Genomic DNA, 15,779 nt, shown 5'->3' with positions numbered 1-15,779 from the left:
TCCTTATTCCCTTAGTTCTTTATCTATATATCCCTTATGGGCTACATATTTGGGTATAATGTGATACGTGATATGAAACATTCAGCACTGCTTATACCAGTTTCCTACATAATATTTTTTTGCATCAGCAGTATCTTTAAACCTACTATTCCTGTAAATGTATTGTGCTGTAGACTATGACCTGCAAGTAGCCATTACGGAAGCTTTATGCAGAATGATATCAGAGAAACAAAGAGGAGAACTGGCGTGCCAGTGGTTTTCCATGGAGTTTGTGTCCAGTGCCTTTAAAGGAATTAAAGATTCAGAGTTTGAAACGGTAAGTCATATGAAAAATATTACCAGGGAGGTAAACTTTCATTTTACAATTCTTTAAGAAATTTCTGTGTTTTAATAGGATTGCAGAAAATTTCTTAACCAAGTGAATGGCATGCTTGGAGACAAAAGAAGGTAAATCTGAATTTTTTTAAAGCTAATATATTTTCCATTTTGTATTTTATGGCCATTCATTGGGAGTAACCTCTGTATCACATCAAGTGTTTCTGGGAAGCTCTGAATTAAAATAATACAAGCAAATAAGACTAATATTGCTGTGGTATAAAGTTAAGGAACCACACAGAGTTAAGATATTTTTAAAATATTATATAGTAAGGCAATTGAGTAATACCTTCTTTCAGCACATTGTCTCTGATATTATCCTCTGTATGAAGATGTTAACTTTATGTAAAGTTTCAGATTACTAGGTAACAACTTGAAGAAACTGTTCACTAAATAAAGAACAATCATTTGAAAAGATTCTTAAACAATATAAAGTGTATGCTACGCTTCCTTTAATAATTGTTTATCAGGAGCTAGTTTTTGTGTTCTGTGTAGTTCTGTTGCAAAATCCTGAGATGCTCATTAATTCAATAAACATATAATCTGACAATAGCTACTAATTTGCTCATGTATAATCCTTTATTGATTTATGATATTTACATTGAGATAATGATCAGTGAGAATATCTGCTAGGGAAATAGAACATGAAAAGGAAGATAAAATACGAGCTTTTTTCTTATCTATATGATCACGTGCTCTGCATGTTACTTTTATATGTCATGTCAGCAAAGGGATTTTCTGGTATGTCTTTTTATCAGGTGTATGTTCAGTTTGAATACCATTCTTGAAATATCAGCAGATAAGCTAGAGAGATGAACGTAGTGACAAGAGGTCTGAGACCACTGCTTGAATTGTGAGGATATGTAATATTTCATGTTACCTCCTCTGGGGAAGAAGTGCAGCCAAGTGACTGCTCTCTTGATTGCTGTGATCTCTTTGTCTCTAAAGCAAACAAGTTTTGTGCTGAAAACACAGTCCAGTTGCTGTGTTCACATATGCAAAATTTATTTACAGCATTTTAGGATACTTGACAAAATATCCTTTTCTTACAGGGTTTTTACCTATCCGTGTTTATCAGCAGCTCTTGATAAACATGAGGTAAGTTACAGGCTTAATCATATATCATTTGTGCAGCTTAAGAGCTTCTTTGCCTTCTAGTTCAGAAAAAATAAGGATCAAGTAAGAAATTTTTTTTTTCAGGAGTATGCAGATGTGCATGTAATTAAAGTTTGTCAGGCGGTAACACAAAGCCCGTTAGCTGGTATAAATCATTGCTGTCAGCTCTTAATCTTTTATGTTAACTTTTTTGTTTTAGCTACAGATACCACTGGATGAAAATCTTGAAGAATTTTGGATTGATTTCAATGTTGGTAGCAGAAGTATATCTTTCTATGTGGCAGCAGATGATGCAGTAAGCTAATTTTTGTCTGTAATCCTAGATCCTTCTGAGGCAGTAGATACACATTCAAATATCAAATCAGATCAAATTTGTTTCCCCACATCAACATTTGGAAGTTATGTATGCATCTCTAGTGTGAAGGGGGGGAAAAATCATCTAGATTTGGTGTGCATATTTAGATCAAACAATTTCAAAGTAATGACTTTCGAGTACTGTTTGTGAACAGTTTAACATATGCACGCATGAACAAGAAGCCATGTAAAAAATTACAGTTAAAATTTTTGTAGATGAGGCTCAACAGTTCAGACTGATGACTCTACTGAAGCTCTTCCAAAGCATTGCTCACTATTATTAGCAAAGCATATGTTCATTGTCGCTCCATGTGACAGAGGATTTAAAAAGTTGAAAATTTGTTCTCACTGAATAACTTTCTGATCACTGCGCTTCATTTAATTGTAATGTAATGCTTTCCTACCTTTAACAATACATATTTTTCATGTAAGGATCATCAGTGGGAAACGGTCATTATACCAGAAGAAGAGGTGGACCTGTACAGCCTGGAAGGTATTGGCACTCAAAAATGTGACCTTCTGTTACACACTAACTTGGATTTTCAAACTGATTAATCCTAAAGTACTGACTCAATTCTCAGCAAAGCAAAATTCCCACTTAAAATGTTATAGGTACTGTTTTTATCAGGGATAAAACTGCACTGCAGTCACATTTGCATTTTAGGCATGCAGGTGTGAGTTTTATTAAAATAATTTTAAAATAATGTCTTACAGTTATTTCAATGCAATATAAGGCATAAGATAATGACATTTAATAATGTTCCTTTTAAACTAGTTAGAATAGTTATGTAAATATCTGTAACTACTTATCTGCAGCTGTAGTAAATAACCTTCAAAGAAAATTCTACATTATGATATACAGAATAAGTATTTATAGAAGACTGAATCTTGAATTGTTTCACTAAGAAAATTTATTGTAGGTTAGAGTGAATTAAATAAAATATACATTTTAATAGCTGAACTGAAGAATACAAGCAAATCTCACATTTTTACAAACATTATATGAGACGTTGTTAAATTGTAATGAAACTACTTTTCAAATTTTATTTTTGTCCAGAAAAAAATTCAAAGAAACTATTGACAATAGATCTAAAAAGCCCAATGAATGTGGGTAATCAAGAAGGAGATAAATTTTTTTTATATTTTGATTCTATCTTGGAAATCAAAGATATAACCAGAAAGATTTATGGATTTAGTAAATGTAAGGTAAGATTTAAAAACCTTTTTGAATAGTTTGTAATTGATTCAAAATAAATCTCATTGCTGTATAAATGTCATTATAGCTGAGATTGTTGGTATCTATTTATACCAAGAGTTTCTGATTAACATTGCCACTACAGAACAGCCTTTCTCCTGTAATATGTTAAGTTTCGGTAAAGATGCTGAATAAGGACGAGAGGAAACAGCCTCAAGTTGTGACAGGGGAGGTTTTAGATTCACCAAAAGGGTTCTGAAGCATTGAACAGGCTGCCCAGGGAAGCGGTGGAGTCACCATCCCTGGAGGTATTTGAAGGACATGTAGATGTGGTGCTTAGGGACATGGTTTAGTGGTGGGCTTGGCAGTGGTGAGTTAGCAGCTGGTCTTGATGACTTTAAAGGTCTTTTCCAACCTAAAGGGTTCTACGATTCTAAGATTTAAAACTAAATGTAACAAAATTTAACCGGCTGGAAAGGGATCACCATAGCTTACTGTCAAGTTTCGCATATATAATTTTCCAGAAACACAAGAACTGGATGCTTAGAAATATGGAAGTCTTTGTGAAATAATTCATTAGCTATCCCATTTCACAGTATGCTTACCACTCTTAGGAATTTACTCATTTAGTAAAAAATTTCTAGCAAGGAATAGCTTACCCTTTACAGCTTGTAACAAACTACTTTTCCCTGAACTCTGACTGACTGAGAAACTTGTGAGGAATGGAACTGCTGTGAGCTTGTAGAATCTATTTTCCCCTATATCCTGATTTCAGACACTTATGATCTCTGACTTAAATGTTTCCTTTCTGTTTCTTGTTTTAAAAAAGCGAGCGAAGTGTATACTTTACATAGATGGTTACTCACTTTGCAGGGCTTTAGTAAGAAGCAGTCTGCATCAGTTGCCAAAACAACTGTACATGTCATCTTTGATGAAAGTGGATCACAGGTATTTTACTTAAGTATGCTGAGCTGGTTGTTTTCTTGTCTTTGTAATGTAGTCTGTTTATTAGCTAAATTATGTTCATTCAACATAAAAAAAAAAAAATTTTAAAAAGCTGGTAAGTAAAGATAACTCTAAAACCGGTAAAGTGATTTCTAGTAAGTATGTATTGTATACAGATATTAATATCCAAATCATAGACTGCTTAAGACAAATACACACAGGGGAAGTTTTCATGTGAATTGTGATTTGGTAAATCATCCCTTTTAGTGAAAATAACAGTTAGACTGGATGCTTTTCAAATTAAAAGTATAGAAGGTCTGAAGTTTATAAAAATCTACAGTGAGGAATGTGTTTCTTGAGGTAAAGAGGTTGCTCTCTGTGTGTTTGTATAAATAGATAATATAAAACATAATAAAATACAAATATTTTCTAAAAAATTTTAAAATCCAAAATATTATATAGGTTCTGGTACCAGAAAGTCAATTGTCACCATGTTTGGAAGAAAAATCTGAAGAAGAGAAACTCCGTAAGTACAAAACCCAGCAACTTCCTGGAGATTTGAGGACTCTGAATAAAAATGACAGTCAAGAAAAATGCAGAGGTGACTCCTCCAAGGTAAGTAGGATTATCAAAACAGAAAAGAGTACCTCAAAAATAAAAGTAAATTTAAATACTTCTCATATTTTATATTATAAAAACCCTGTTGTTTTACTGTTGGAATATAATTAATACAGGGTTTGATTGCATGTTTTTCTTATGACTTGACAGTAAGCTGTATAAATCCCTTTGCAAAAATATTTCTCAGTATTATGTATTATGAAACTGTAACACTGTGACAAAAATAAAAAGCAATTGTTAACTTCCTTCAGACCATTGTGCTCTGAGAATTCTCTGTAAAGAGAAGTGCTTTCAAGACATGCTTAGATCTCTTAAGATATGTGAAAGCCTCTGGAGACTTACTAGTGAGCAGCAATAGTAGCAGCTATGATTAGAGACAGTCCTATAGGCTTGGCATTCACCAAGACTGATGATTACAAAAAAGGATGTGGTTGTCAAGATGAATCCTGTATCCTGGTTATTAAATCACAGTTCCGTGGGACTGCTCCTGTGCATGGCTGATTCTCCGGTTTAAACTGAGAGGAGCCCAGTTCATTAAGCCGGGTGTTTCTTTTGCCCCACATTCATTCTAAAGTTAAAAATGTTCTACGGTTATACTAGGACTAACCATAGGTATGCTATAGGGGTGGGGGAAAAGATGAAGCAGTGTCACCATGTCTCCATCGTGCAACAGACATGCAGTGCATCTCTTGCTAGCAGTAGTCTGGTAAACGTGTTCCTGAGATCCTGCTGGTTTATAGCTTATATGATAGCTTTGCAGGAACTCCTGGGAATCAACTTGGTTACTTTGATTGTTAACAAAGGACAGGATTTGTCCACGCTTTATTGAATTAATTTATAAAAAACAATCACTGATGTCAGTTTAAAAGCATTAGTTTTAAGTATTACATAACTCCAGTATTTTGGTGAACTTTCTCTAAATGGGAACTGCATAAAAATCATATTACATTGATGTGTGCAGCAACGGCAATTGGCAGTCTGATTAAAGGAAGTGTCAAAAGACTCTTGGAAATAGATTTCCTAAAATCTTGTATTGTCATCCTTAAATCTGTGTATTATAGTCAAGTTTTTTCTGTTCCTCAAGATACCTACATCTTGTAAAAGGAAAGTGTCTGAAGCGTCCGTGCTTATTCCTGGAACTACAAGATTTTCCACGAGGAATCCTGTGGTATTTGTTAGCACACGTAAGTTTACAAGTGCTTTCAGGGTAAAAATATGCTATAAATTGTCTTTGAAATATAAGCATGAAGCATGATCCTTTACAGAGCTGGAAATAAAATGTAGACCTTATAAAATATCCCTAGCGGGTGCTTTAAACTTGATGCTTTTAAACTAGGCCACTTGCTGCTGGTCCACAGACATGATGCAGGGTGGTAGCTGCACATTCATTCAAAACAGCTGAAGGCCACCTGTCGTTTCTACTGTCAGCAGCTGTTTGTGCTGGAACAAGCCGAGAAGCCAGCAGTCAATTAGACGACCTAAAGCATAGGTGTCTTTTTCATCTCTCTCCTCATATGCTCTTGGTTTGAAGAATTCTCAGTAGTTAGTGCTTTTATAGCAGTTGCAGTGGAAAATCAGCTTTCTCCAATGTGTATGGCTATCACTCGCATTTTACTCTTATCTAGAAACTGCACGTATTTCTTCAAGGGGCAGTTGATTATATGGGTGGTGAGCAAGGTGGGATCTACTGCAAGGTTGAGTCACAGGTCCAGTGCCTCTGGTGCTTATGTCAAAAGTCCTTCTTACAGAGAAAAGGATAAGGAAGAGGCTTTATCACAAACAGGAGTCATTGCTTTCCTGCTAATAGTCTTTCTGTAACAGATACTTAATATTTTCTGCAAGGGAAAGATTTGTAAGTCAAAGATCAGTAGAGACTGGAGATGCAACTAGTAGCAGAACAGCATGACTAACGAACTTAATTTTTTTGCTTTAACTGTCTCAGGTGCATTGGTATCCTTATGTATATCTGTGTATCACGTATAAATTAGAAGCGAAAAGAGGCTAGAAAAGAAAGCATTTTCGATTTAGGATGGAATGAGACTTTTCTTTGGAATTTAACCACACAGCAAAAATATATTACAGTAAAATCTTTAAATAGGTGAACAACTATTTTCTGCCAGAGCTGCAAATAGCATTGCTTGTCTCCAGACATCCACGTTCTGTGGGCTCATTAACCTCCATGTAACTAAGTAGAAATCAATAGAATTATAAAAGGTACATGAGTTGATATAAATACTAGCCAACTTTTCAAAATGCTTATGGAATAGATGTGATCATGGGCAAAACTCTTCATATTGATTTAACAGACAGCACGTTAATTGTAATAGAAGAAATGGTAGAATTCTAATATGTCTCTGGTTTGTTTTCAGCCACTCCTTGTAAAGGACGGTTTAAATTACCTCTGGAAATGATGAGCTCTGCTGAAAGGTCTAACAACAACGCAAAAAATGAGACCAGAACGAAGAATTTCTATCAAGAACCTACTGGAGTATGCATGTCATCTGTAGCTAAGTCTTTTACTTAGAATAACATTAATTTCTATTCTAATTTGTTCCTAATTCATGTTTTAAAGAGCTAGAGTTTTACAGTCAGCAACTCAGTTTTAGAAAATAGTGTGTTTTACTTTATTGCATAATGTTTTGTTGTCCTCTGGATTTCAGGTTTAATATGTCTAAAGTCAGACTGAACTCTTATAAAATTAGCCAAACTTTGCATTCACTCATCAGTTCTGACTCCAGAAAAAAACCTTGCTTTTACTAGAACCGCAATTCTTCCTTTGTGTATAATCTGAGAACCCTGTATGCACAGAATCTCATTAATTATGCAGTGTTGAAATACTCTTATAACGATATAATACATTCAGCCATAGTGGGGAAATGTTAATGTCTTCAAATTATAGCATTTATAGCATTGGTTTTAGTGCATTTTTGACTAGGCATTCACTAAAATCAAACAGAACTACGTAGGTGTCACTAAACTGTAGTCTGAGTTTATGTATTTTTGCTTCTCTTGCAGCTGAACAGAGACTTCAAAGTAACACTTCTGTTTCTGGTTCTAAATGTCTTTCTGGGTCAGATTCAGGTCAAATCCCACACTATGGGATTCTGAAGCATTTTTTGTTATAGGCACGCTTTAGAAAAAGGCATATAGAATGTATAGTTTAGAATGTGTAGAATGTGTAGTTTAGAATATTTCAAGTGTTACTTGCTGGGAGAATTTGACTTCTTTAGCTTTTATGGATTGTAATTGTCAGTGTTACTTATTCTGCTTTTTAGAGTGGGCAAAGATGTACACTAGGCAATGAATTTTGTGAAACAGAAGAGAAGATCAGGAAGTCAAATAACAGAAATGAGGCAAAACTCCCTGAAAAGGTACTGGAATTGGCACTTCTATGAAATGAAAAAATAATTCTGTATTTTATTAGAGAAAATACAAGTTTATGAAGTTATATTATACTGTTTATAGTCCTACACTAATGTTTTCTTTTGGGTGTTATCCCACTGCAGCAAATGTGTGCTGAAGAAGTTTTAGAAATGATACAAGGGGCAGAGATTGAGGCCACACAAAAGCAAACATTAGGCAAGTAATTCTACAAGTGTTGATAGACCTTACTTTTAAAATTATTTTAATTTTGTCCATTTCTTTTGTAGTAATAATTGATATCAAATTAATGTCTCATTTAGATGAAGCATTAGATATTGTCCCTGATTCTCAGCCAGTAGGGAGAAGCAACAAATCTTTGTAAGTATTGGAAAAGAGTATCAAGTCACTGTTGTTGTCACTCACTCTGAAGGGAGTATTTTCAAATATTGCCAGAACTGAAATTTTGTTGCATAGTTTCAGGAAATGCCAGAATTTATTTTCCTTGTCTTCCCTGAGAGTTGAGTTAAGAACTGTTGGCCGTGTAAGTCAGGCCACTTTTGTTATGTCGTTTTATATTTTTTATTCTGAAATTCATGGCACCAAACCAACTCTCTTACATGTGTTTGCTAAGACTGCGTCATGAATAATACTGTTCTGTTGTCTTAATCAAAGATTTTTAAATTGGTGAATCTGTTTATGAAAATAGTACTCATTAACAAATCAGAGTAGGAGTTTAAGCTTTAGTAGTAACAAGGAGAGTTAATTCTTTCAGATGACATCAGAAGGTAAAATAAAAGTGACATATGGGTTTACATAAGTGAACTGTGCCATAAAAAGCACGAGCTTTGACACACGACAGAGTTATCTAGGTTCAAGGTTAAATGATGGCCATAGGATATTGTTGCCTTTTTGAAGTTGTATTAAAAGTATATGTTGTTTCTGAAGGTTTGCCGTTCTACAGCGCGCTGGGTAACTGAACAGTGGTAGCAGGCTTAGGTACCAATGTAAAAAGCATTGATATCTACAAGACACCACTGTTTTCCTATTTTGTGATGCTCATTTATTATAATTAAGACACAGTTTCTGCAAATCACTGCTAATAAGGTGGTATTATCTCTGTTAGGATGCCTGGTCTTTTGGAGAGTTCTTTTAATAAAACAAAAACATGGAAGAAAAGAGCGTGCTCGGTTCCTGAGAAGAACATAACAACTGGTGACAAACAAAAGCTAAACCCATCATCGGCATGTCCGTCCCATCCAGGTTATGTTCACACTCTGTTAACTGTTAGTGTTAAAAATGTTTCAGATGAATTTTTAACCTACAGGCGTGCTTCTTCACTATTGTTAGTGGAAGAACTGTGAAATAAAAAGCTTTGTATTCAATTTTTTTTAAGTATCTCTCCAGATAAACAAAAATTTAAAAAGAGAAGCAAACCAAGAAAATTAAATGAATACTGTGAGGGAAGAAAACTGCAGAATACTTAGTGGACAGTCAGAGTGTTAATCATTCGGAACAGCAACTGTTAAGGGAAAAATATTTAAACTACTACTGAAACATATTTTAAATATTTCTTTCAGCTAGAGTGTCTGAAACATCTTTGCATTCAGATTTGACAAAAGAGGAACCTGATGTTCTCTTCAGAAAAGAGACTGCAAATCCAAAACAGTCAAAGATGGTGAGAGGTTTTTACCTTCATTTCTTTGACTTGCAATTAAGAGAATTGTCAAACTTTCAACGTTTCAGAATTTGTCTTTTACTTTCATTTAGTCACAAACTTATTTTTAATTGCCTTTCAACTAATACTGAGTGAATTAAATAATGTTGGCTTCACTGTTTACTTTTTCAGTGTGATCTTTTAAGATTAGTTTACTCTGAATTTCTTTTCAAAAATAATCTTTTTAAAAATAATTCTTAAATAAGCACCAACTTGTGCTTCTCAGGCATGTCTTCTTTCGCTTTTGACTGTTATAGTACACAAGAGCACAACGTTTAAAAGAAAATATCTGCTAAACTGATGTTTTATTGCCCTCTGTTTGGACAATGCAAGGGAAATGGTTTTCAAAGGAATGTGATTTAGTACATCTGGAAGATATTTAATGAAGCTTAGGTGATTGTTGGAAACCTGTAGTTATGTTTGCAGCTTTGCCCTTCTGTTGAATAGGTTCACAGTTGAGTCTTAAACTCTATTTTTACAGAAAACAAAGTCTAAAGAAGTGACAAATACAACAAAATCACTAATTAATAAAATCAGTGACAGATATAAAGTAAAGACTGATGAGAAAAGAGACTCCTTGGGTTTTAACAGGTATGATGTGACTATTTGCTTTTGTGCTTATTCTTTTTGTGCGTGTGGCTTTGTTTGTGGTCTACTCCTCTGTATACTGTTATTTCACCTCCTGCTTTCCTCTGAATCATTTTTTCACTTCTGATAAACCCTAGTGTACTGAAGAGTAGGAGACTAATAGTCGAATAGTTCCAGAAGTGGAAATAACTCCAAAGGCTGTTAGAAACTCTGTTCAGTGGTCTTCCACTCATTTGCTTACTCACCGCACGTTTTGTGGAGAGAATTTAACTGGGATAGTTCGTGGGCACTGCACATGTTGGGTGTCTCCATCCTATCATCGTAGTTTGGGCGTCACACTTGGTTTCAGTCATCAATTTTCTGGCTATCTAACGTTCGCAGTTTTCTCTTCCTTGAAAGACTTGACTCTTAGAGAGTTTAAATTTGACCAATTCTTCTTGCTGGAACTGATGCTTGGAGATCTACTTTACATATAATTACACGCTCTCCATGTTTGATTGTAAGTGGATGGCAAAGGACGGGGATAGTTAGGCTATGTCGCCTTTTAAACCTTTTGGATAGGGTCTTGGAAGACATGCAGAACCTGCCGTACAGCTGCATGATGTGGAATGAATTTTTCTAGAGCACAAAAATGGAAGGGGCTGATCTCTTAATCCCCTTGTTTTTGTATTTAAATGCCTGAATAAATTTGTTGTGTTTGATAAGGCTTTTATTTATATATGTAGTATTCTAATGCATATATTCTAATTAGCATTTAACAAAATGTATCCTTATTTTTTAGGCCACATTTAAATAAATCCTGTGCCTCTAAGGTAACATATCACTGCTTTTGTTGGAAATTTTTTTTCATATCAGGTATATGTACATATATGGTGGTAACTAATAGAAGTAAAGTGAAAGTTCACAAATATTGTTGAATGTTAAATATCTATAGACGTTAATGTTAATTATGCATTGACTGTGTATACTTAAAATACTGTTTGTCTTTATTTATGCGGAATAACATTTTTACAGGCAACTATCAGACAGTGAATCCCAAATTAATTTCTGTTTATGTGTTATATAATTGAATCTGTTTCTTTTGAACATGGCAATGCTAAATATTGAGAATAAAATAATATAGTAAATGAGATTATAGAAATATTATAGTAAATGAGATTATAGAATCCTTAAATGGGGTATAGCCGGGACACAGAAATCAGTTTTAATGTTTGGGGTGGTGGTAGAATTCTGAGGTTGATAGCGTTAAAGGATAAATTCTGAAAGACTTAGTTTCTGCTAGCTCTTGTCCCCTCTTGCCATATGGTACTGTAGCAAATCAAGTGGAAGTGTGAGCTGCTGCTGGGGGTTTTGTTTTTTTCCTATGTTCATGATGCTTTTTGAGATGATAGTCCAAATTTGACATATGAGTTAACTTATTTATGTATAGGAAGAAGTTCAGGATAGAAATCTGAAAACCACTTCTTTTCTTAATGTAACTGCTGGCCATGTTATGTAAGTAGTTAAAACATTTTCAGACAAAATTTCTAATTACCCATACCTACCTTTGTGAAATGTTCATTAATTCAGTCACAAAAATTGACCTGTTTCTCTTTGACAGGGATGATGTCTACAACTTTAATGTCAGTCGGTTTGATGAGCCTACAATAAAGCTTGGAGTAAGAATATAGCTGAAACTAATATTTATAATAGAATATAAAGGAGCTCAGTCAACTTAAATTATGTCTATTGAAAATATAGTTAACATCTAAAAATTCAGAGTATATCACTGAACTAAGTGGGGAGAAAAAGGTTTGCCATGTAAATACCTCCATCACTCTCAAACGTATAATGATATACACTAAGGTTCTGGCCACTTAAAGGTATTACAATGTTTTCATGAATTAATAATAAAACAGTTTGTTAGGAGTATCATTATTTTTAAATTATCCTATTATCCTGAGAGCGTTATTGCCATCCTTCCAATCCCCATTGTAAAGACGTCTTTGCCCAGATGTTTGACTAAAAAGATATAGCTAAGATAAAAGCAAAAGACGACAAGAGATTTTGCTTCTTATGGCTCGGAGGAGCCTGCTGAATTGGTGACGGTAGTGAAGTGAGTGGATGGAAACTAATGTATTAGTGTGAGATATTGAAAGCTTCAGTCAGTTCCAGTGGGTTTTACCTATCAGCTCTGTTCTTAAATAATTTCTAGGGTTGAAATTAATGATCCTAAGTTAATTGCTGAGTATAAAAACAGAGCAAAAAAGCCCTTGGCTATTACTGTCTGATGTTTAATTTTGTTTAAATTGTATTCCAGATTAAAACCTTCATTTGTTTCTTATTTATTTACATTTTTAGGTCCAAGAATTGCATGGTACTGAACTGACTGTTCATACAGATCCAAACAAAAAAGGGTAGGGATGTTATGTTGTGTCCTATCCTGCTGATTATCAGCTCCAGCATTCTGTTATGAAAATCCAGAGAATGTATGCATGACAATAGTCTCTTGACTGTGTTGTTTTTTCAAGCAATAAACATAACTGCTCTCTTCTCCTAGGCTGTTTCATAATTTTCCTTTGGGAAGCTGATAAAAAGGAAAGAATGTTTTGTATGAAGAAAACCGCTTTAGTTCCCTTCATGGGATATTATGGGGTTATAAAGTCCTGAATTGGGGAGGGGGGAGCTTTTTGTTAATAATCAGCCTGCAAAGGGACGTGTTGTTACAGTGTTCTTACCTATCATTAGCAAATAAGCACATCCTTTAGGGTTTAAGGTGAACAGATATTTCAAAATAGATGTGAAAACAAAAGTAGGTACATTTTTTTGAATCCTTAACCTGCATATCACATGAATAGTAGAAGGATTTAGAAAAAGTATTTTTAAATGTATCGTTTAAAGGTGTTTTTACTTTTTCTAATTAAGGAGCACAGATGACAAGAAAACTAGCACTGAAGTGAAAGGAAGAAAAAAAGTAAGACTCATATTTTTGTAGATCAGTATAGCTTGTCTTCCTACCTTTAAATACCAATTATGTGAGTGAAAGGTATATTAAATGTAAATCAGTAATTTAAGAACCCTTTTTTTTTTTGTAGACTAGAAACAATCAAAACAAGAAGCACCTCTTCAGTGACACAGACACAGAATACAGAGCTGATGACAGCAAGACAGACATTAGTTGGCTACAAAAATCAAACAAAAAATCTAAAGCCCGGTTAATTGATTACAGTAGAAATAAAAACTTAGGGAAACCAATACACACACATAAAAGTAAGAAACTTTTTTCATATTTCTTAAGAACGCTGCAATATGTTTGTCCATAGATATTAACTGCACAGCATGTAGTGTGCTGGGTGTAAATACAATGTGGTTTTGTTGTCTTATTTCCAAGCCTAAGGAATTTTCACATTAGTTCTAATCATTTATGAAGGTTAATTTCCAAAATGTCTGTATTTTAACATGGAAAATTATTGGAGGACGGGGCAGGCAGAGGTGGTTGTCAACAAAAAAACCTTTGGCTTTTTAAAATAATGTGCTGAAAGCAGTTTACTGAATCAGCAAGTCTGTGGGCATAAAAGTGATTCTGTGATTTTACAGCTAAAATGCTAAATGATAAACATTTGAATATCTTGCTGATTTTTCTAACTTCAGGAAATACAACAGCAGATAAATTCTCTGAACCTGCTTGCCACGTGGATAAACCTCAAGGCAAAAATGCAAATGAGAAAAAGGTAAATGTAAATTTGCAGCCAGACATGTAATACTTATCCAAAATGTATTAACTCGCTACAGAAACTGTTTCTAAATAATTTTTCATAAATATGTGCTATTTCTCTGTGCTTATTTCAAGATCATTTCTTAAATACAGTTTGTTCTTTTCAGGTACTATAGATTTTTAATGTAGTATTTAGCTAATATTTCAGGCATAATACTAGCAGTGACTTAGAATGATCATTATACATTGATGCTTTAAGTTTTATTACTTAAAATTATTGATTATATCTATTTACTGCTTAATAGCCATCTGCTCCATTGAATACGCCATTAGGTTTTCAGCGAGGGTTTTCATGTGTCCAATGTGCTTAACTGAATTTTAATACCTTTGAGATTATAATTTCTTTAAATAAATATATGGAACATAGTGAAACTGCAAAACCAAAAATGTTACACATATTAAGAAAGAATAATAATTGCAAAATATTGTAACCATATGAAGGTTGGGAGTATAATAAATTAGAAGTGATTATGAACATGTTAATGGAAGGTGCTCGTAGATGTTTGTAAGCCACAGTTTTAAAACCAAAACAAACAAAAAACCCACCAAAAAAACCCCAAATCTTCCCCTGTCCCCTCCAGACTACTCTTTGGTCTCTCAAACTGTACAATAATTATTCAAATTTATTTAATGTTAGTAGCTTAAAGCTACATATATGCATTCAATGTAAATCATGCATATGAAAATATGATCACCACATGTAGATACTGATGGTGATGTCTAGTCCACATAAATCAAAACTGAAGAGGGCTTCAGTTCTTAGCAGGGCTTCAAAACTGAGGGTTTCAATTGTCCAACGTTGATTCGATCTGCACTGCTGTGTAGAGAGAGTGGCACTAGTTGTGATGTAGGAGGGGGACAGATAGAAAGGAAGACTGATTCCAGTCTAGTTAAGGTGATTGGTTCAGGGGCGATGATCAATGATACCGGTTCCTGCTCACTGTGCAGACTTTCAGTTTTGTTCTATTTCTAACCGGCTAGAGTCTAATTTAAATGTGCATGTATTTCAGAGAGGGAGCTTTGGAAGCCCAGTTCAGCTTTGCTGTAGTTCAAAAATGGCATTTATTTTGCCTCTTCACTTTTTTGGTTCTTACATTGCTGACTGCACTGTGCCCTATCTGCAGTGAAACTTATCTTCCCAAAACGCTTAGTAGACTGATGGTTCGACTTTCTGAGCTTTGGCAGAGATAAACCTTATTTCAAAGCAACTAAAAATTGATTTCAAGTAATTAAACCAAGTTACCTGCCATTTATTATTATATATTTAATTATTTATTTAATTATTAATTATTCTGATATAAACTGAAGATGTTTTTATTCTTCCAAAGATGAACAAACATAAAAAACAGAATTCAAGAACTGATGAAACAATAGGACAAACCACCAGACAAAAACGACCTCGAAGAGCAGCATTAGCAAAAAATTACAGAGAGCCTTCCAGTTCAGAGTCAGAGAGTGAAAGCAGCTCTTCAGCATGCACTGCTAAGGAGGATAAATCAAAAATACAGGTATATAGTTGCACTTTATTCTTAAAAACCCCCTTCTGCCATGTTTTTCAAAATAAGCTCTAGTCTACTTTGTACTTAGTACACCTGAATTTTAAGTGCCCAAAGTGATCAAGTTGACCTGAGTTTTATTTATAGTAGTGCTTCTTTTTAGTTATGAATATTTAGCTGCTGAGAAAATCAGTCCTAAATAATCTTCTCAGTTGTAATAGTATTTCAGTTTCTATTTATGACACCTATTCTGCTGCAAAG

General features: G+C 34.1%; 1 protein-coding gene across 1 annotated transcript in view; it reads left to right on the top strand.

The window, feature by feature from the left end:
- SYCP2 (synaptonemal complex protein 2) overlaps positions 1–15,779 on the top strand; it is a 30,299-nt gene that overhangs the window by 6,791 nt on the left and 7,729 nt on the right. Inside the window, 24 exon segments of the mRNA XM_064465339.1 lie at positions 174–316; positions 395–447; positions 1,428–1,473; positions 1,691–1,786; positions 2,278–2,338; positions 2,903–3,051; positions 3,914–3,988; positions 4,448–4,600; positions 5,688–5,787; positions 6,973–7,091; positions 8,110–8,182; positions 8,287–8,344; positions 9,090–9,226; positions 9,544–9,641; positions 10,162–10,271; positions 11,050–11,080; positions 11,698–11,762; positions 11,869–11,926; positions 12,338–12,367; positions 12,609–12,664; positions 13,173–13,221; positions 13,343–13,517; positions 13,899–13,978; positions 15,351–15,530. Coding sequence (XP_064321409.1) covers positions 174–316; positions 395–447; positions 1,428–1,473; positions 1,691–1,786; positions 2,278–2,338; positions 2,903–3,051; positions 3,914–3,988; positions 4,448–4,600; positions 5,688–5,787; positions 6,973–7,091; positions 8,110–8,182; positions 8,287–8,344; positions 9,090–9,226; positions 9,544–9,641; positions 10,162–10,271; positions 11,050–11,080; positions 11,698–11,762; positions 11,869–11,926; positions 12,338–12,367; positions 12,609–12,664; positions 13,173–13,221; positions 13,343–13,517; positions 13,899–13,978; positions 15,351–15,530 — 2,195 coding nt within the window.

The sequence above is a fragment of the Phalacrocorax carbo genome, chromosome 14 (assembly GCF_963921805.1).
Source record: "Phalacrocorax carbo chromosome 14, bPhaCar2.1, whole genome shotgun sequence".
In the NCBI taxonomy this organism is placed as follows: domain Eukaryota; kingdom Metazoa; phylum Chordata; class Aves; order Suliformes; family Phalacrocoracidae; genus Phalacrocorax; species Phalacrocorax carbo.
Note: the sequence above shows the minus strand (reverse complement) of the source record. Positions and strands in the feature narration are given on the sequence as shown.